Source organism: Quercus lobata, chromosome 8 (assembly GCF_001633185.2).
Source record: "Quercus lobata isolate SW786 chromosome 8, ValleyOak3.0 Primary Assembly, whole genome shotgun sequence".
Classification (NCBI taxonomy): Eukaryota; Viridiplantae; Streptophyta; class Magnoliopsida; order Fagales; family Fagaceae; genus Quercus; species Quercus lobata.
Window position 1 is genome coordinate 28,054,076 of NC_044911.1, and position 22,201 is coordinate 28,076,276.

Below are 22,201 nucleotides of genomic sequence, written 5' to 3' on the forward strand. Positions count from 1 at the left end.
CTCTCTCTCTCTCTCTCTCTCTCTCTCTCTGAAAACTCTTAAACTTAATCAAATTCACAACTCACTTGATGATGCCAAAAAATCGTCAGTGAGTTGCGTAATCCTCATTTGCTCTAGACAAAACCTGTGAGACAAAAACAAAGAAACCCTACAGAGAGTACAGATGTGGTATTAGCCAAATACCCTCTGAAGGTTAAGTTAGAGAGAATTTCTACAATTCTGGAATGCCAGAGCTGGGAAAAATTACGCATACCTTGATTTGTGAGGGCTTTGGGGTTTTTATAATAGTGTAAAGCTGACCTTCGTTTCTTGGCAGAGAAGGTATTTCCTTGTAGAAAAGATTCTCATTAATACTTGCATTCTACGGGATTCTTCCCTTATAGGGATTCCCCTGATTAGGGTTGAGCGTAGAATGCAAGATGTTTCCATATATAAATATTTGTAGAGACTAAGTCAGGCCACGCTAGGACCGTCGATTTATTATACCCGTCGATCTTACGCTTGTCGTTGCTTTGTTTCCTGTCAGTACGAGGCAGACGAGCCTCGTAGTTGTCCACCTGGTAAGTGCCGTCGGCTTGTCAAAAGGTCCTCCGTCACCCTAAAACTAACGACCCTTCTAAACCTGTCTGCTTCGCATGTTGAAAACGTCCCGATCAGATAGGGTGAGGGGAAGCCATTATGTGTTTGTAAAATGTTTTACCAAGTTTTTAAAGGTAAAACATTATACAGAATTTTAAGGTTAACAAAAATATTTTACATTTACATGTAAACTAACACCTGAAAATGGGAAAATATATTTTGAAAAATATTTTACTTTAAAACAAATAGAGCATTAATATAACTTTTGAAAATACACTCTACAACTATAAAAGTTAGGCCATTTTGTAGTTGTATTCTAGTTATATAATGTATTTTAAACCCGGTTTAAAAACATTAATGTTATTATTTTCATATATGTTCTAATAAGTATTACTGTTTACTAAAAAAAATGAGATGTTTATCACACATTTGATTGTGCATGTCTAGTGTCTACTGTTTATAACCCCAACCTACAACTATAAAGGTTAGACCTTTTTGTAGTTGTATTTTGATTATATAATGCATTATAAACATAGTTTAAAGTACTAGTATTACTATTTTCGTGAGTGTTCTAATAAGTATTACTATTTACTTAAAAAAAATACATTCTACATCTTATGTTCTATTCACATGTTATTCATTTATTTATTCATCTCTCTCTCTCTCTCTCTCTCTCTCTCTCTCTCTCTCTTTTAAAACTTAACCCCCCCCCAAAAAAAAAAAAAAAAAAAAACCATCACCACCTTAAACTACCACCCCATAATCCATCACCACCTTAAACCCACAACTCACTACTACCACCACCATCAAAACCCACCCCCAAGAACACCAAATTCACATCTGATGTAAGGGCTCTTAATCCTTGTTTCCTATAGAGAATAACTAGTTAGGTGATCTTGTTTATCACTTTTTCAAGTATACTCTTTAGAACACAAAAATCTTCTAGATTTTTTTTCCCAACCATTTTACTTTTATTTAAATAATGCTTTCAAAGCCAAAAAAAAGAAAAAAAGAAAAGAAAAGTAAAACCCATTAGTTTCCATAATTTTCCCAATACTTCCAAGCCAAGCTGAGATTAACTTATCAAACTCCATACAAATCTTTGAGATCCAGCCATCCTTTTTTTCTTTTTAATTTCTACCTTGATTTATAATGCCATATAGTTGAAAATTTTTAGCAAGTATTAGAGAAACTATATGAATGAACAAATAAAATGTTAAGTTATGATTTTTCTCGTAACATTAGTGTTGGCTTATTTCATGACAAAAAGTGTTGTAATTGCATAAATTTATTTCCTTGTATTTTTGTGGGATTTATTTGTAATGGGTTTAGTATGAAGTGGTGAAAATTTGACTGAGACAGCTAAAGGTCACAAGAGAAGCACATGCAAGAAGGTGAAAAGTTAGGCCAGGTGTCTAGCTTAGTACAACCTATCCAGGAGGATAACTCGCAACTTGGATTTATGACTTGCACCAGCCACGAGTGACCCGTGAAGTTCCCCTATTTTACAGAAAATTGTGACTTTTTGTATTCTCTTCACACCTACTATATATACCCTTATTACCCACACAAATGGTAAGGAGTCTATTTAGAGAAAAACCCTAAGAGAGGTTTCTATAACTCACCTACTTTATTAGAGAGAGAGCTACTCATTCTTAGAGAGAAATATTTGTAGTCTCTTCTTCTTCCATCTCCCATTGTTATACCCACTGAGAGGAGATTCGTACCCAAACACTACCCACACCCATTTAAAGTGTTGAGAATGTTTTTGGAGCTTGGGAAGTATTTGAAGATGCCAAGGATGGTGGATGCAATATGGAGCTTATTGCAAGATCCAGAAAGTTAGAAAAGTCACGGTTCAGCATAATCTTGTTGGTGCAAGAAACTTGTGGAGGGCTTAAGTGTATTGGGTAGATTAGGCTTGGAAGGTCTATTGCTATTCATGTATCCTAACTGATTTTCTAGTGGATCATTTATCGCTTGAAGGGCAACGGAGATATTTTTCACTAAGTTCTTCGGTTTCCTTTTCGATAACGCTTCTTAGTGTTATCTTTGTGTTTCCTTCTCTCTTTCCTACTCTATTCCTTTTAATTGTTGTTGTGTTTGTGATTAATTATGGTTTAAAGTGTTTTGCCAATTTGGGTATTGCTTATAGTTCATATTCCACACATATATTGTTTGAATATAAGCTTGTTTTGGAAATTTTGTAATTGGAGGTTTAAACGTTCGTAAGTGTTTTATAAACCAAGTGAGCTTTCATAAAATAATTCGCATGATGAGATATGTCAAAAGATTTATTTTTTGTGTATACAAATATATGTAGAACTTTTCTTAATTGCATTTCATTTGAAAGTTCAATGCATGATCAAAACTACATTACTTCATCATGTAATAAAAGATTGGCCTGCATATTATTTGTATCCTTTTCAAAATTCTTAAATTGATTATCATTGTTTCCTCTTAATCATCAACTCCATTATGCTCACATTACTATTTTAATCCATAATGCCTAGGTGAAAGTAAAGCAATTCCCTTCATTTGTAATCCATAGTGAACATGTCATCCTTGAAATCTGTACTTTTCTTAGGCTTCTTAAGAGAGCACTATATTGTAGTTTTAATGTTATTGTATTCGTTTCAGACTGGAATTGAAGTTGAGCAATTGAACGCCCTGGATATTACAACATCATTATGGAGGAAGATTTCGAACCCAATTTGGCTAAATTGCAAACTATATCTCTAAAGTTTGTGAGTGTTTAGATTTTACACCCTGAAATTTCAGAATCCATAATGCCTAGGTGAAAGTAAAGCAATTCGCTTCATTTGTAATCCATAGTGAACATGTCATGCTTGAAATCTGTACTTTTCTTAGGCTTCTTAAGAGAGCACTATATTGTAGTTTTAATGTTATTGTATTCGTTTCAGACTGGAATTGAAGTTGAGCAATTGAACGCCCTGGATATTACAACATCATTATGGAGGAAGATTTCGAACCCAATTTGGCTAAATTGCAAACTATATCTTTAAAGTTTGTGAGTGTTTGGATTTTACACCCTGAAATTTCAAAATTTGGATGTTATTCTTTAAAATTTCAGAATTTGAATTTTATCACCTAAAGTTTGCGGTTGTTTGGATTTTACACTCCCAAGCTTCAGAATTTGGATTTTACCTCCTTGAAGTTCTATTTTGTTTGCATCAGCAACCCCTTTATCCATATTTTTTGTTAAGTGCTACATAAACTTGCCACACATGTTTAGTTAATCCAATATAATAATGCCACATCATTTTTGTAGCCTAAAAATATTAAATAATTAAAAATGACATAACATAATAAAAATGACATGGCATCATTTTTTTGGATGAACTAAACACACATGACAAGTTTATGTAACGAAAAATAGGGACGGATAGGGTGTTGATGCAAACAGAATAGAACTTCAGGGGGCAGTGGTGGTTTCAGGAATTTTGTTTAAGGTGTTCCTTAGGAAGCATAAATTACACAATCTTATTTCTTTTTAGCCTTTAGGTAATTAGGTTTGATTCAATGTTATTAATTCCATTCCGCATTGGCCGTAACGGCCAGAAAATATTGTGCTAGTAAACAAATCGGAATAGTAACCCACCCTATTCCACTTCAGAAAAAATTTCGGGTCATTCCGTTTTATTTCAAGTGTTTTGGAAAATATCAGCCGAAATTCAAGATTTGGCCAGCATGAAGTTTGTGCTTAAAAAAAAAAAAATTGTTCTTAAAACCAAAACAAATTTACATTCTGTAAACCAAAAAACCTCAAAAGGAAAAAAAAAAAAATGAAAAGAAAGGAAATGAACAAAGGTACCTGTACACCTAAAAAAAATCATATTGAGAAATTTGAGACTCAAAACTTGAGAAGAGGCACTGCTGCACTGGTACTGGTAGAAGACATAGAAGTTACAAACAAGGAGGAAAGCAAAACGTAAATGTAAAAGTGTAGATGGAGATGTGATAAAATTTAAAAGTATGAAGTGTAAAAATTAAGGAGATAGAAAACATGTGTGGTTAAGAATAAACAAGAAAAAATAATTAAAAAATAAGAAGTAAGTAATATATGTCTGATGAGGAAAAATAATATACTATAATAAAAATAATAAAAAGTTGAAAATTGTGTTGTATTGGACAGTGTATTTAGTCGAAGGAATCAAGCCACTGCCTAACCTGTAGTTGTTTTATTTATTTATTTGTTTAGATTTTTGTTCAATTTTTTTTTTTTTTTTGAGTTTTTCCTTTTTTCTTGAAAGACCCCAATATATTGTTAGGTTGCTCAAATTATGAACCAAAATTTAATTTTATTGACATAAAAAAAATTCAAGGTGGTCCCAAAACTTTTTTTAAAGGTAAATAAATATAAAATTTTAAATTATTATATATAATTTCTTTTTTCAGGTCAGGGTGGTCCTGGGATCACCCTGGCCATAAGGTGGTGCCGCCACTGTTAAGGGATAAAATATAAATTCTGAAATTTTAGTGTGTAAAATCCAAACATCCTTAAAATTTTTTTGGGATAAAATTTAGATTCTTAAACTTTAAGATGTAAAATCCAAATACCCCAAAAATTTTGAGGGAAAATCCAAATTTTGTAACCTTAAATTATAAAATCCAAAAACCCAAACTTTAAAGATGTAGTTTGCAATTTAGCCACCAAATTTTAATAAGCTGAAACTAAATATGTTAGAAGGCACTAATATACTCAAACTATCTATCAAGTCAATTCTAATATACTCAAGCTATTCCCCCATAACAACAACAACAACAAAAAAAAAAGCAAAAAGAAAAAAAAGTACATCCAATAAACAAAGAAAATATATCAAGTCAATTCTAATATACTCAAGCTAATCCCCACCACACACCCCCCTCCCCCCCCCCCCCCCCAAAACTCCCAAAAAAAAAAAAAAAAAAAAACCTCCAATAAACAAAGAAAATTTGACTATTAGGAGTGGGTTTTATTATTTTTATTTTTGGGTGACCAGGAGTGGTTTGATTGGCCTTTTCAACCGCCAGAGATTATGTATCGATCCATTATCCAATAAATTTTTTTTTTGGATGAAAATCCATTATCCAATATTTCATATTTGTAGAAAGCAGAAACTAGAATGGTACATTCATTCTTTCTTGGACATCACTCATCACTTTCACTGCTAAAGCCTAAATCTTCGTTTTCTAAATGCATGGCTACACCTACACATTTGAGTTCTTGTTCTTCAACGACCTTCACAGCCTCTTCTTCATTCAACAATGACACACATCATCTATCCAGTAGATTCGTCATTGTGCCAAGAAAACCTCATTCCTTCACATGGGTCTCTCACTCTCAGACCCGTCTCAGAATTCATTCCAAAACCCACTTTCACCTCAAATCCTCAAATGGGCATCCACTAAATACTGTTTCTTTGCAAGATGGTGAGTTCTTGTTCTTTTCCATGTGTGATTCTCAGTTTTGTGTTTCCCACTTCCTGGTATTGTTCTTCTTCTATTCTATGTGATAGACATGTGTGCGCATTAGCCCAAAGGGCTTCTCTTATTTATGGCTGTTGAATTGGTTTCAGATTGTCAGTTAATTTAGATTTTTCTTTTAGTTGCTTTTTTTTTTTTTTCCTTGAAGAACTTCTTTAAGTTGCTTTTATGTGTACTCTGTCACCCATAAATAAGCATGCTTGTATTGAATGCTGTCTTCAACCTTAGGATATATAGAAAACTTTAAATTCACATGACATGATAATGGGAGTTCTTATTCGATTACTAATTATTTGCTATATGTGGGTATAGTGGTTACGGTTTTGCCAAAAATGATTTAACTTGTAAAGTTAGCGAATTTTTTTTTCTTTTTTCATAGATATTGGTTTAGTGTCCAAAAGTACTGTTTATCAACATGATTAAAGTTATCTAACAGTAACAATTGCTGCAAGTGATCACAAAGTTAAATGGTTTGGAAGATTAGGCATATTTGGTTTTTCAACCCACCTCTTCTTTATGTTGCCATTCGATTACTGCGTCTGTAATCTGTTCTATACCACTCTTTTTCTTTGTTTAGTTTCTTAATGTTCAATCTTAGAATGGATTTTGGAGTAGGTTCAGCTGGAACTCCTCTGCCCAAAAAACATGTGGAGAGTCGAGGGAAAGAGGGATCTCTTCCCTTCCCTGAATCTGACAATGCAGAATCTACTCTCACCATAACTGTCGTTGGAGCTTCAGGAGACCTTGCCAAAAAGAAGATATTTCCAGCACTTTTTGCTCTTTATTATGAAGATTTTCTGCCCAAGGTTCCATTCTTCATTGCTTTATAAATTAATATTTTGTAACATTATCAGTAGTTTTGGAATTTCAGATGGTGAAAAATTTAGCAATGGTTAACCAATTCTAACTTCATATCTTTATTATTTACTTGTGTTTATACAGAATTTTGTAGTGTTTGGCTATGCTCGGACTAAAATGACCGATGAGGAATTAAGGAACATGATTAGCAGAACCCTAACCTGCAGAATTGATAAGAGGTATTATATTGCTCAACCATCATTCACATGCAAAAACATACTTCTATTTTTCGTATGAGAAGTGCTACATCCACAACATTTTCACAATAATTTCATAATAAATCATAGGTGGTAAGTTGTTATTGGTTCTAATTTGAATCCACAACTTAAATTACTTTTTGGCTTACTAATAACAACCAATAAACAACTTGTCACTTAGGGTTGTGAAAATGTTGTGGACATAGCATTTTTTTTTTTTTTTTTTTTTTGTATTGTATATATTGATATGTGGCAACAACTTACAGGGAAAATTGCGAAGACAAAATGGATCAGTTCTTGAAAAGATGCTTTTACCATTCAGGACAGTATAATTCTGAGGAGCATTTTGTAGAATTAAACAAAAAGATGAAAGAGAAAGAGGTAATTATTTTGTATTTACTGTATTATTAAGTATAGAATATTGTAATTGTGATGGATAGAGCTTCATTTTTAGCAGTTGATGTAATTTGCTATCCTATACCTGTTTACTACCTGAGAGAGAGAGGAACCCAATTATACTGTATAGTAATTAAAACTTAGCAGAACCCCAAGTGACTAGTCTAATGGTTCCTTGGTCTCAAGATTCTCACCACAGGGTCCTGCGTTTTGACTCACCCCACAAACATGCAACCAACTCCTTGGAGCTAATTGGGGCCATTCCTTGGGAGCAATCTTAGTAATTACCTGGTATGCATGGGACAAGGTGACTGCACATGCCCAAGGATTAGTCAGATCTCAAAAATCTTTGGACACCCAGCAAGCCAAAAATAAATATATAAAACTTAGTAGAAACAAGATCTTTATTTGGGTACACTATAGTCCACCTCCTTGATTCTTTCCATTGGTTCTGCTATTCCTTGACTATTCTTGTAAATCTGATCTAAGAAAGAACAGGCCTCACAGAAGGCACTCCATGTAAACAGCCACTACACAAACCGTGATTTTCAAATGAAGTTACATTGAAAAGGTTAGAGAAGCTCTTTCTAACTACGTAGATGTTGTTGCGGAAGTCTTAATTTCTATGACAGATCTGAAGTATTTATGGAGGTCCAACTGGGATAAGTGTGGCTAGCTAAATTTTTATGTTGCACAAATGTGGTAGATTTTCATTGACATGGAGTCAAACTTTGAAGTAATACACGGATTGGTACTGAAGCTTACACTTTAATTCTCTAGTAATGCTCCTTTCAGGCTGGAAAATTGTCAAATAGGTTGTTTTACTTGTCTGTACCTCCAAACATATTTGTTGATGTCGTGAGATGTGCTAGCCTTAGAGCTTCTTCAGAAAATGGGTGGATGAGGGTCATTGTTGAAAAGCCATTTGGTCGTGACTCGGAGTCATCTGGTGAACTAACAAGATGCTTGAAGCAGTACCTTACTGAAGATCAAATATTCAGGTTCATCTTTTTTTTTTTTTTTTTGTACTCACAGAGCTAGTGAGAAAATCTTGATCTTTTAGATAATTTTCAGGATTGACCATTACTTGGGGAAGGAGCTTGTTGAGAATCTATCAGTGCTTCGCTTCTCAAATCTTGTTTTTGAGCCTCTATGGTCTCGGAACTACATCCGCAATGTGCAACTGATATTTTCTGAAGATTTTGGCACTGAAGGTCGAGGGGGGTGAGTTCCATATCTATCTATATATATCTAAAAGCTAAAGCGTAGATCTGCCATGTCATTGACTACATAATCATTCTTTTTCTTATTTAATTTTTATTCCTAAATTTTGTTGACAATATTAAATATACAAATATTTCTTTGAGAATATATATATATATATATATATAGATTGACTTTACACATTCATCTTTAGTGGTTTGAATTTTATATATAACTTTGCCTTTACACATTCATTTACTTTAATTTAGATGTTATAACTAAGGAATAAAATCAATGAAGAATCTAAAACCAAAAAAACAAAGTCTATACATATCTATTATACTATTATATAATAATCGAAGCTTTAAAATATATTTACAAAAGCTCTTTTTGTGCCATGTCATTAGCAGCCTTTTTTAATTTTTTTTTGTTTTAAGTTTTTGCAATTTTTACTTTGTTTAATTTTTCATCTTTTTCAACCATTATGTTCTTAGTTCAATTTTTCATATTCTCCAATCATTTACTTCTTAAATTTTTCATTTGATTTCCTTTATAAAATCCTCGGTAAACTAAGGAGCTTAACTGCTCTCAATCCCCCTGAGGGGGACTTTAGGGGAAGAGAGAGCGTCACCCAAATTATCATAAATAAAGAGAGGAATCCATTTGCTCTTTTTTTTTTTTTTTTGATAGGTAAAAAGATATATATTCAAAATCACCACCTTATGCAGAAAAACATAAGGCAGAGAGAAAAATACATAGGGGAAAGAAAGAAAAGAAACTAAGTACACAAGAGAGAGCTAAGAAACATAGGGAGAGAATCACTAGAGGTGAGTCTCCAAGCCCTAAACCAGTCAAACAAAGTGCCACTGAAAGAGGCTAAAAGCTAGTCATCCGAACTATCTATGTCCTCAAAAGTCCTCCTATTTCGCTCCATCCAAAGACACCACATCAAGTATAATGGAGCTAAATTCTAAATGCTAGACGAATGCTTTCCAGGGCAATTCCACCAACCGAATAGAGTATCCGCAATTGATCTTGGCAAGACCCAAGAAAACCCAAAAGATCTAAACACCAAACTCCACCACCGATAAGCCTTTCCACAATGTAGAAACAAATGATCTACCGTCTCCCCATTACTTCGGCACATGATACACCAGTTGACAAAATCCCATCTATCCCTCAAATTATCACCTGTAAGGATCCTATCCCATACAGCAGTCCACACAAAGAAGGAAACATGCCGAGGAGCTTTAACCTTCCAAACACCTTTCCAAGGGAAAATAATGGGCAAGAGGCTTCTTAACTTATTGTAGAACGATCGAATATCAAAGTCCCCCTTCTTTGTCAACTTCCATCTTATACAGTCTCCGTTTTCAGTGGGAGGTAGATTTGAACCCAAGGTACGGAGAAAATCATCCACCCCACCCATTTCCCAATCATTTGGTCTTAGAGTAAAATGAACATTCCGGCTTCTCCACTCCTCAATCCCCAGCCGTTCAAGAGAAGAGGCCACCAATGCCCCTTTATTGGAGGCAATCCCATACACACTCGGAAAAGTCAATTGAAGTGGAGAATCCTCACACCATTGATCTATCCAAAGCTTCACTCTATCCCCCAACCCTACCTCAAAGCGAATATTCTTGCTAAAATCCTCCCATCCCATGCGGATACTTCTCCACAAGCCACACCCATGTACCCCTCTACCTAGTTTGGAAGTCCATCCCCCCCATTCTTCCCCAAACTTGAGAGCTATAACCCTTCTCCAAAGCCTTGTCTCCTCATTACCAAACCTCCATAACCACTTCCCAAGTAAGGCTTTATTGAAAGTAGTTAATTTCCTTACTCCTAACCCACCATTTTGCAAAGGTGCACACACCTTGTCTCATCCCACCAAGTGTAACTTGGAGTCCCCCCACAAGAAATCCCTTTGCAACCTCTCCATTTTATTGGCCACATGCGTAGGGATGGTGAAAAGAGACAAATAATAAGTGGGGAGACTAGATAAAGTGCTTTTGAGCAACGTTAGTCTACCACCTTTTGACAAATACATCTTCTTCCAACTGGCCAACTTATGCTTAATTTTCTCCAAGATAGGATTCCAAATGGTAGGGGATTTGTGAGATGCCCCCAAAGGCATACCAAGATAGGTCATAGGCAAAGACCCAATCCAGAATCCCGAAATCTCTGCCAGGACATAGACATTAGGAACCTCTCCAATGGGAACCATCTCACTCTTCAGCACATTAACCTTTAAACCCGTCATAGCCTAGAAACAAAGAAAAAGCATCCTAACATGTAGAATCTGCTCCTCATCAGCGTCGCAAAACAGAATCGTATCATCTGCGAACAAAAGATGCGAGACACATACCCCTCCACCCTGACTACCATCAGCCCTAAATCCTCAGAACAAACCCGCCCCTTCAGCTCTTTTCATCATCTTACTGAAAACCTCCATCATAATCAAAAACAACATGGGGGATAGCGGGTCCCCTTGTCTCAATCCCCTCGAGCTCCCAAAGAAATCAGCTGGAGACCCATTAAACAAAACAGAGTATTGGGCTGTAGAAATACAAGTGCGGATCCACCTACACCACCTCACCCCAAAACCCATTCTCTTCAACGAATCAAGAAGAGCCTCCCAGTTCACATGATCATAAGCTTTCTCAATATCTAATTTACAAATAACCCCTAGAATCTTACTCTTCACCCTCCTATCAACACACTCATTAGCAATGAGAATTGAATCGAGTATCTGTCTACCACCTATAAAACTATTTCGAGACTCCGATATCAGCTAATCCAATACCTCTTTCAGGCGGTTTGCCAACGCCTTCACCAAAATCTTGTATACACTCCCCACCAAACTAATAGGTCTAAAATCTCGAATATTCGAAGCACCATTCTTCTTAGGGATTAAGGCTATGAAGGTTGCATTAAGAGATTTTTCAAACTTATTGTGTTGATAAAACTCTTCAAACACGGCTAAGACATCTCTTTCTACAACTTCCTAGCAATGGTGATAGAAAGCCAAAGAGAAACCATTAGGACCTGGAGCCTTATCTCCTTCCATCTCTTTGACAACTTGAAGAACCTCCTCCCGTTCAAACCTCCGTTCAAGCCAGTCCCTCTCCAACCCCACTATCTGATCAAACTCCAAACCTTCCACACTAGGCCTCCACTCCTCAGTCTCCTTGTACAATTTTTTATCTCAGATTTGTCCTCATAGATAACCCCATCCACCTCCAACATACTAATATGATTATACCTTTTTCTAGAATTGGCCATCTTGTGGAAAAATTTGGTATTGTTGTCACTTTCCATAATGCAAAGCATCCTCGACTTTTGTCTCCACGAGACTTCTTCCAAAGAGAGAAGGTTTTGTATTTGAGATCTCAATGCAACCCTCTCACCTAACTCCACTTCAGAAAGGCCCAGCTCTCCTTTCTTAACATCCAATAATTTCAAAGCCTCCAGCAGATCTTTTTCTGTCGCATGACATTTCCAAACTCACTCCAGTTCCACTGAATAATATCTTCCTTCAATGCCTTCAACTTCTTGGCAAGTACAAAACTTGGGGTACCTGAGAAAGAATATCGATTCCACGAAGAAAGAACCCTATCTTTGAACCCATCCGACTTTAACCACATGTTTTCGAATCTAAAAGGGCTTTTCCCCCTTAATATCCCTCCTGCCTCCACTAAAATGGGGAAGTGATTTGAAATAGGACAAGATAAAACCCGTTGGGTCACATTCGAATAGTGATCCTCCCAATCATGAGAAACCAGAACCCTATCTATCCTAGACATCGAAGGCTAATCCGAGCCACTTGACCAAGTAAAACTCCCTCCTTCCAATGGTAGATCTAACAAACTAAGCTCCTTAATGAACTCAGAAAAATTCTCCATAGCTGGGGTAAGACAAGATCCCCCCAACCGTTCACTAGGAAAGCGAACAATGTTGAAGTCCCCTATATAACACCATAGAACTTCCCAAAGTTGTTGAATACCAATCAGCTCATCCCATAACTGCCCCCTCAAGTTATTATCATTCGGGCCATAAACCCCAGAACAAGCCCAAATAAAACTATCCTCCAAACTCTGCCACCGAACTGATACGGAAAAATGACCTACCGTTACCTCCAACTTTTCTAAAACCCTCCTATCCCATATCATCAAAACTCCACCAGCTGTCTGATCCGCGTCGAATGCTACCCAGTCTACATAGGGACAACTCCACAAGCTGCAAATCAACTATCTATCCAAGCCTACAAGCTTAGTTTCTTGAAGGCAAACTACATCACAATTCCATTCCCGTAATAAATTTCTAACAACCAAACGTTTCCGTGAATCATTCAAACCTCGAACGTTCCATGACACCATTCTTAACTTCATTGAAGCTGTAAACTCCCTACTACAACCTCAGTCAAGTAGCCAAAGAAAAGAATACTATCTCCTATCATAATTAACTGAGGAAATCAAATTCCTCAACTCCCTCTTCCCTTTATCCTTAGAGACAACTTTTTGGTGGGCAGCATCTTTCCTATGCACCAACTTGGCTGCCTCAATCTCCGTCTCAAGTCTTTGTAAGAGCATAATACACCTCTTCTCATGTTGACCCAAAGAAAGGGATTTTTTTTTTAAATAACTACAAAAGCCAAACTATTTTATTAGTTAGCCAAGGTTTGAAACTAATTTGGTATCTAATAACTCGAGTCTTGTAGACTCGATTTTACTGTAGCAAATCGACTTTAACAGACTCGATTTCTGTCGTTGCTACTGTTCACCATCTTCTTCCCTTCTTCCAAGCCCCCAAAAACCCAAGCCAATTCTTCCTTCTTCATCTAAATCCATTTCTCAAAATCCCAAACCCAAATCACGATCTCAATCGGAGCAAAAATCCAAACCCAAAAATCACGGTTTCTTCTTGCGTTTTTCTGGGTTTCTGCGTTGGATCCTGGGCTGCGTTACTGTTGGTGTGTTCCTGCGTTGCTGTTGGTGTCTTCCTGCCTAGCGTTTTCTGGGTTTCTGGCTAGCGTTGGTTTCCTTTTACTTAACCTCATGGAAATCGAGTTTGTTAAAGTCGATTTGCTACAGTGAAATCGAGTATTATAAACTCGAGTCGTTAGATAACAAAATAATTTCAAACCTTGACTAACTAATAAAATAGTTTAACTTTTATAGTTATTTTCAAAAAAAATCCCAAAGAAAGCCCCATCATCTTACTGAAACCAGGGAGTCTATATTTCACCCAATTAGACACCTTCGAAGTGTTATCCAACCTCCTCACCTCAGTATTACAATCCAAATCAGCCGTCACAGCCACCCCCAGAGCTAGAGGATTAATAGACACCAAAGGGGAAGAACTCACCACATCACCCAAGGCCTCAACTGCATAAGCTGTTTCGACCTCAGTGGTGTCTATCCCCTGAATATCACTTGCACCCCCAACCTGATCACCTTCATCTCCACTTGGAACACCCCCTTCCTCAAACCCAACTCTCAGTGGACTCAGAACATAATTTGATATCTCAAGACCTATTAAAGCCCTGTCACCCTCTGTTTCTGCCTTATCCAGTGTGGAAAAAGGCTCACCGGCGTAAAGCCCACTAGAAAAAAGGCTCTCAGCCTTCGTTGAAGTCTCCGCAAGGCAGCCCAGAGGCTTGGTTGAAGAAAAGGACACCAAATCTGTCTTTGTGGTGTGGAAAGGAGCTGTATCAGCCCTATCCCGTGTCGTCGGTGAAGCCTTGGCGTGAGACCCAACGGAAAAAGGGCCACATACCTTCACCGATGCCTTCGCTGGCCCAACACTCACATTGGTTTGGGTCGCCGAGCTCGCCACTGTTGCCGGAGCTTCATATCGCCCTGTGCCAGCCGTCACCGGTGGTGCCGGTGGCTCCACGATAGGATCGGCATCAGCCCTTGTGATGTTCTGAGCCTCCAATGTAGTGAGGGATGCTTTGGACATCACTGGTGCGTGGGCTTCCTTCCTTAAAAGTATCGGTTCCCCCCCCAGTTGGGCTTTCACCCACTTCCAACCTCAATGGGCCGGTGGGCTCTAGACTAGAGAACACTGGAAGGCCCACAAGAGTACCTTCATGGTCTGAGCCCACCATAAGGGAATTCTGAACCTGTGAACCACTAGGCACGTCCTCCCTCTGATCCCTTGTTACCCATTGGGAATTCCTCAGTCCACCTTTATTCCACACCACCCTCCTTTTTCCTTCCCCATACACTTCTACAGTCAAGCTTTTTCTTGCCCAGTCAGAGTTCCCCAGTTCTCGTTTATTTCCATATACATGTTCAATCCAATTAGATTTGAAATTCAATAGAGATCTCCTTTTATATCCTACCGGATTTGTCTTTCCAAAGTTAAGCTCTTCTGTTCTGCACTGAGAACCCACAGCTCTACCTTCTAGAGTCGCTGGACCTGGTAAGCTCACTGGCGCTTCACTCACCATTTTTTGTTTACTTGCTGGGTTTTGCAACTTTGACTGGTTTCTACCCCTGACCTGCACCTCATGCCCACACACCATATTGGCAAAGGATTTAAAAGGATGAATCCTAGAGTTATCCTTATGAGGCTGAGCCACAAAACTCGACTGCCCATACCCACTGTTCACATAGTTTTCAGGTTCCAGCAACTTCCTTAACTCTAACCCAAAACCCTCCATCCATTCTTTGCTCTGCCTACTGGAATGATGATGGACCTCCTAGACCCGCCAACTTTAAGTTCAGTCAACAATAGGAACAAGCCAAAAGAATTGGAGCTCCGTTGGAGGGTGTAGGCTGAATCACCTTCCCTGAATGAGTAAAAGTACTTCAGACTGCTCCCAACGACTAGCTGTTCTAAACTCTTCATTAGCCATTATGCCACTTTCTTACCCATGAAGACCGACTTCATGAAGTACCTACTCCGCTCAAAAATTCTTAAAGAAAAATGCCATCCCCCTTCCTCTACCACCAGTTGAAAAAGTTTGGATTCAATAAAAAAACTACAAACACCACCCATAATGCAGCCAAGAAAATCCTAAAGACTATAAGATCAAAGATATGACAAATCAACCATTGGATTACATTATGTCCTCATACCCTCCATGCTTGTAGAATACCAAGATGATTGGAGACCAATTAACTATTTCATCATAAAATGTTTAAATTTCAAGTCTTCTTAACTTTAAAATTATATTCAAAACATGAGTTTGTGGATTATATAGTAAATAACATCCAATTAACACAAAATTCAGCATACATATTAAAGCCCATTCACTCTTTTCTAACGGAGTTCCACACCAAGACTCAAACCATACCTTGAGGAGAAGGTAGCTAAAAGACTCCGCTTTTCAAAGAACCTATGAGTGCAAAAACCGGTAATCCCGCATTTCTGCTCAGGGGTAATCCCGAAATACAAGATCAGCCTTAGCACTCTCAGATTCATTCTTCCTAACAGCAGGGGATTGATTTGCCCACCACTAGAATGAGGACAGGCCTCTTTATAAATTCTACGATTTCACTTTTTTGAACATTTCATCTTCATAAATTCTACGGTTTCACTTTTTTGAACCTTTCATCTGCTTTCACTCTCTCTTCCAACTTGATTTTCTTATAAATTTCTTTTACTTCATTTCCACCTCTCTCCTCTATTCCTTCCAAGTTGTTCACTGCAAAAAGGGTAAATTCTCTCTCTCTCTCTCTCTCCCCAATTTTGTCTCTTTTGATGCTTTTTTTTTAATTGTTTCAACCACTTTTTCCCCCTAATGGTTCTTTTTGTTATTGTTTATTTAATTGTCACTTCACATTTGTTTCTCTTTTTGGCAAATATGTATTGACTTTTATGCATATTTAGGTATTTTGGTATTCCAATTCCCTATTAAAAAAAATTCCTTTTTTTTTTAGTGATTCAATTAGATGTTAAACTATGATACTTTACTAAGTTCTATTTATTTTAAATCATTATGGGTAAACAAAACTGTAGTTTTTGTAGAAAAAGTACTCTTAATAATTGTATTAGAATTACTCTATAGTGCCACTTATTTAGATAAAAGTAAAGGTTAATCAAATAGAAATAATTGAATGAGTGACAAATTTTAGCTTTCACAATTGTATTTTCATCACTATTTTTGTTGTTGTTATTATTATTAATAATTATTATAATGATGCACATAGAAACTTATTTATGAGATTTTGCTAATAATTGTTTATTCTATAATCTTTTTGAGTGAACAAATTTGCAATTTCTGCAAAGAAAGTAATCTTAATATATTATAAATAAAAATTTATTTTCCTAGTCGATCAAATTAATCATTTTTTTTTTAGAATACCAAGTATTTTTAACACACACGAGGAGAGGGGAGAAATTCTTAAAGAAACTGACAGTGATATATATCCAAAAAGGTCTAACTCTTGAATACACAGTACAGATTTTAATCATTGTTAAGCGATGGTTGATATGACATTTTGCAAAACGATGATAAATGAGACATTTTGTTTTTTTGCAAAGCATCTTCATATAGGTATGTTTTGATTTGAAGTATTTTTATGGATGTATTGAGATAAGTAATGTATTCAAGAAGAGAGATCATGATTATACTTTGTATACTTCAAAAGAGATAGATTGGTTTGAAATTAAAGATAACATTAAAATATGATGCTACAAGTCGAAATTTATTAATGGTGGAAAAAAGCTATTTTTCTCATTCTTTTCTAAATGTCATAATTGGAAAATTTTAATCCACACTATATTCTATCACTAGAAAATGGGTCATAACATGAATCGATGAAAATAATCTCAATATAAAATAAAATATAATTTTTTTATTTATAGGGAACACAAAATTGCAAGGAAGACCCTTGCCCTTTGTTGGTTTCGTAAATAGTTATATAAAAAAAGAAAATTTCTTAGTTAATAGTTTAATACATTTAAAATGAAATTCTCTTAAGGGAAAACACTATGTTAGTCTTAATATATAATTTTATGAATATTTCAAAAATAAATTATATATTACATTTTATTTTAAAATAATTAGATATTCTCCTGCATCGCGTGGGATTGCAACTAGTGTTTCCTAATGACATACCAAGCCAAAAGAAATCCATTTTCAAGGGGAGTTGGGGTTGTATGATGATGTGAAAAATTCTATAGTTAAACGTTATTAAAATAATAATCTGTATTGAGAATTCATGATCTATTGAATTCTATCTTCAGATTGCCAATTAGAGAATCACTAAGACCTTTCAGTGATTCGATGCACCCTTCTTTACTATTTATTCCTTCTTTTAAAAAAAAAAAAATACAAATACAAACAAATGTGAGACCAGAGTTTCTTGAAAATATGTGAAATGCATATGAATGCGTAAGAGTTTGTAACTATACTATTATAATTTAGTAGTTCTATGTCTAAATTGATAAGTCACATGACACAAGTAATGATACAGGATTTTATTAAATATTCAAGGGAGGCCAAAAAAAACTTTTAATTTAAGAATATTATGAGAGAGAAAATAGTAAATTTAATCATTTAACCATATACGTGGGAATTTAAATGGGAGGTAAAGAGGAGGAGATAGGGATCGAACTTAGGACCTCCCATTCTGATACCATATTAAATTATCGATTTTTCCAAAAGTTTAAGCTATTGGAATATAGTAAATTTAATTATTTAACCACATACTTCTAACAATACCTATAATGAAATTACTGATTCTTTCTCAAACAATGATCACCTGCATGTTTTTGTTCATGTTCCCAGATATTTTGATAACTACAGAATCATACGAGATATAATGCAAAATCATCTTCTGCAAATACTAGCACTTTTTGCGATGGAGACTCCTGTCAGCTTAGATGCTGAGGATATCAGGAATGAAAAGGTATTATTATGCTTTCTTTTTTACTGTCTTTACTATCAAGATTGCAGTGTTAATTATTTATCTGATAATTTACCACTTGCTTTTTAAAAACCTAGCTAAAATTCAGTAAAAAACTGTTGACTGAATTTAGAAAAAAAATTTCAGAAGGTTCTTATGAAAGACTGGTTTCATTAATGAGGATATTGTAACGTAATGATGAGTTGCAAATGGCCTTGATTCAGGTTAAGGTCCTAAGGTCAATGAGACCACTGCAGCTTGAAGATGTAGTTGTTGGTCAATATAAGGGCCACAGCAAGGGTGGGAAATCATATCCTGCTTATACAGATGACCCCACAGTGCCAAAAGATAGTCTTACTGCAACCTTTGCAGCTGCAGCTCTCTTTATTAATAATGCCAGATGGGATGGGGTTCCTTTCCTGATGAAAGCTGGCAAGGCTCTCCATACTAAGCGGTATGCAGAATTTCTTCTTAATTAGCGTTTGTTTGGATGGGCGTCTGGGTCTGCTGCGTTTGTGGTTTTTTTTCCCTTCAGCTCAGTGCATGAACAGTGCAAATAGGCAAATGAACAGTGTTAAACAGTAGTGAACAGTAACCGGAAAATATTTTTTTTTAATTATTTTCAGTTTTCTACAAAATAAGCAATATCCAAACACAGAGTGGGAATCTTCTCCTTAAGCATCCCCTGTATGTTGTTGGGATGTAATAATTAATGATCTGAAAATGTTGTTGCAATGGTACTCCAGAGCAGAAATTCGAGTTCAGTTCAGACATGTACCTGGTAACTTGTACAAGCGAAATTTTGGAACTGACTTGGACAAGGCTACAAATGAGCTTGTGCTTCGTGTGCAACCTGATGAAGCCATTTATTTGAAGATCAACAACAAAGTTCCTGGTCTTGGAATGAGATTAGATCGCAGTGACTTAAATTTGCTTTACCGTGCAAGGTACGAGAATCATAAATACATTTTGTTGACTGTGTTGGTTCTCTTAATTTATTGATGTAGTGTAAGTGATATGTGGATAATATCAAAAATACAATTTTCTTCTGCCTTAATAACTATGGTTTCAACTTTCATAACCTTAGTGCCTTCTAGACATTTATTATCTTGAGTGCATGCTTTAATGTGATCTCACTCATTCTTTGAATTAAGTCCTCATCTCTAGATCTGTTCTTAGACATGGAATCCTTGCTGTGAGCAATGTTTTATAAAATTATAAACCACAAATCATGAATGACAAGTAACAGTTACTTAGCCAAAAAAAAAATGATGAGTAATGGTTAAAGTTAGGAGTAAATGATACAGGATGTATGGATAAAAAATAGTGCAACCACATTAAAGCATCTATGTTGCACTATGGACTTTGCAGTTCCTGTGAAGGCATTGTTTTAAGACTCTGGTTCCAATGTGCAGGTATCCCAGAGAAATACCAGATGCATACGAGCGGCTACTTTTAGATGCAATAGAAGGGGAGCGAAGGTTGTTCATTAGAAGTGATGAGCTTGATGCTGCTTGGACACTATTCACACCATTGTTAAATGAGCTTGAAGAGAAGAAGATAGTTCCAGAGCTCTACCCATATGGTAGTAGAGGACCAGTTGGAGCACATTATCTTGCTGCCAATCACAATGTTCGATGGGGAGATCTCAGTGGTGAGGATTCATGAGTAGCAAGAGTTCTCCATTCTGATTATGTTGGATGCTTACAATGGACTCCTGTTTTTATACAAGGTTTTGTTTTGTTTTGTTATTATTATTATTTTTAAGTGCATGATATGCTGTGTTAGTATGCAATTTTTTTGTCACCCTGCATAGCAAAGGGGTAGTATAGAATGAGTGCAGAGCATTTGATATTGTGTATGTAAATTGACTGAATAATATGTAAAGGACAGATGAAAATGGAGTAAACTCAGATCAATGAATAAATGGACAGTTGATCTTTGGTTAATAAGGCTAACTGAATTATATTGTGGAGTATAATGCATGTCATGAGCAATGGTGTAGGACACTAATATTTAGTATAAAAACTACCAAAAAAATATTTTTTTTTTTATAAAATAAAATAAAAAATAAAAAATAAATAATAAATAAATAAATAAAAAACTATTCAAATAAGCGGAATATAACGCACACTTAGTGGAATGTCTTGAGAAAATATCAGAAACCCATCATTGTAAGTTTAGTTGGACATGCATGTAAAGTCCTGGAAGGACTGCATGGCAGTTGTCAGAAACTGGCAAAGCCGAAAACCTAAACGATACCCTTATTAATTAATTAACTTTGAGCAAGGCCAACACAATCCCCATCTGAAGTCTGTGGTGTCAAAAGAAAGTATCGCCCTTGGGGGCTTTAGCAGTAAACTACTGGGAATTAAAACAAAGCCTTTATAGCCTATTTTACCTCAATAGGTTGTTTAGCTTCCAATAACGTACTCCATCCTACATTTCGCATTTTGATGCTCTTTGTTTAGGTCAAAAACTCCTTAAAGTAGGTATTTTATGAACTATTCTTTGGTACTTTACCCTTAAAAAATAAATAAATAAAATCCCACTTTAATACATGTACAAACTCTTAACACCAAGAAAGTAGGAAAAAAAAAAATCTTCTCCCACATACCAAAGGCCTGTTTGGTTAACCCACGTTTGCATCTGCGTTTGCTTTGTTCCTCTTTTTTTTTTTTTTTTTTTTTTTTTTTTTTTTTTTTTTTTTTTTTTTTTTTTTTCTAGTGCCTGTTGCATTGTTCATGAGACATGAATAGTGTAATTAAGCTAATGAACAATAAATTCATTAATGAACAGTAACCAAAATATTTTTTTTTTATTGTTTCTAGTTTTGAGTTTTCAGCAAAATAAGCGATATCCAAATACACATCAAGTGTGCGCTTTGGACAAGCTGAAAATTTCAGCTTATTTGCAATTTCCACTTATTTTTTGCTATTCATGGATCCCACTACACTTTTGTACTATTCATGGATTCTACTGCACTATTTAGTTAACTTTTACTTTTATCTACAGTACTTTCAACAAAAACAAAATTTAGTTTTTAGCTGATCCCAAATGAACACTAAATCATATCACTTTTCCACCAAATTTACTATTCATATTAGTTTTACCTCACCACATATGTCTTCACCAATTTCATTGTTCCTTTTTTTTTTTTCCCAATCATTATTTTTAGTTTACTATTCACAACATTTTTCTTGTGGAGCAATGCTATGAACACTACAAATTTTACAACTTGATGAGTTACCAATCTTAAAAAAATTCATTCCAACATTTATTTATTATACTGTTTAAGTGCCATACATTCTTGTCACATCAGTTTGTAAGTTTTTTACAGTAGAATTTATAGTTGTTTTTGCTTTGAGAAATTCTATGTCCGCAACATTTTAACAACACTTTCACAATAAATCTTAAATAACGGGTTGTTACTAGTTGTTAGAGCATCCACAGCAGTGGAGCTAAAAATTTAGCTTTTTAGCTCCACCAAAAGTTACTTTATTTATTTTACCTATACATATGCTACAGCAGTGGATCTATTTTAGCTTTCAACACAATAAAATAATATAAATATCACAATAAAATAATATATCATCTACAATAAAATAACATATCCTC

At 35.6% G+C, this 22,201-nt stretch overlaps 2 protein-coding genes across 3 annotated transcripts; one reads left to right on the plus strand and one right to left on the minus strand.

Moving 5' to 3' along the window:
- The first annotated feature begins 5,587 nt into the window (after nucleotides 1-5,587).
- LOC115955533 (glucose-6-phosphate 1-dehydrogenase 1, chloroplastic) lies at nucleotides 5,588-20,535 on the plus strand. Of its 2 annotated transcripts, none has more exons than XM_031073675.1 (10): nucleotides 5,588-6,012; nucleotides 6,682-6,872; nucleotides 7,009-7,103; nucleotides 7,388-7,502; nucleotides 8,313-8,518; nucleotides 8,592-8,741; nucleotides 18,466-18,586; nucleotides 18,808-19,037; nucleotides 19,330-19,530; nucleotides 19,999-20,535. In XM_031073675.1, the coding sequence occupies exons 1-10, from the start codon at nucleotides 5,706-5,708 to the stop codon at nucleotides 20,249-20,251; spliced, it is 1,869 nt and encodes a 622-aa protein (XP_030929535.1). In that variant the 5' UTR covers nucleotides 5,588-5,705; the 3' UTR covers nucleotides 20,252-20,535. The 2 variants fall into 2 exon arrangements, with proteins under 2 accessions (XP_030929535.1, XP_030929536.1); XM_031073676.1 differs by having other exon boundaries at nucleotides 5,923-6,012; nucleotides 6,665-6,872.
- Nucleotides 13,366-16,555, minus strand: LOC115955534. Its single transcript, XM_031073677.1, has one exon. The coding sequence runs from the start codon at nucleotides 14,682-14,684 to the stop codon at nucleotides 13,875-13,877; it is 810 nt and encodes a 269-aa protein (XP_030929537.1). The 5' UTR covers nucleotides 14,685-16,555; the 3' UTR covers nucleotides 13,366-13,874.
- Nucleotides 20,536-22,201: the final 1,666 nt, after the last annotated feature.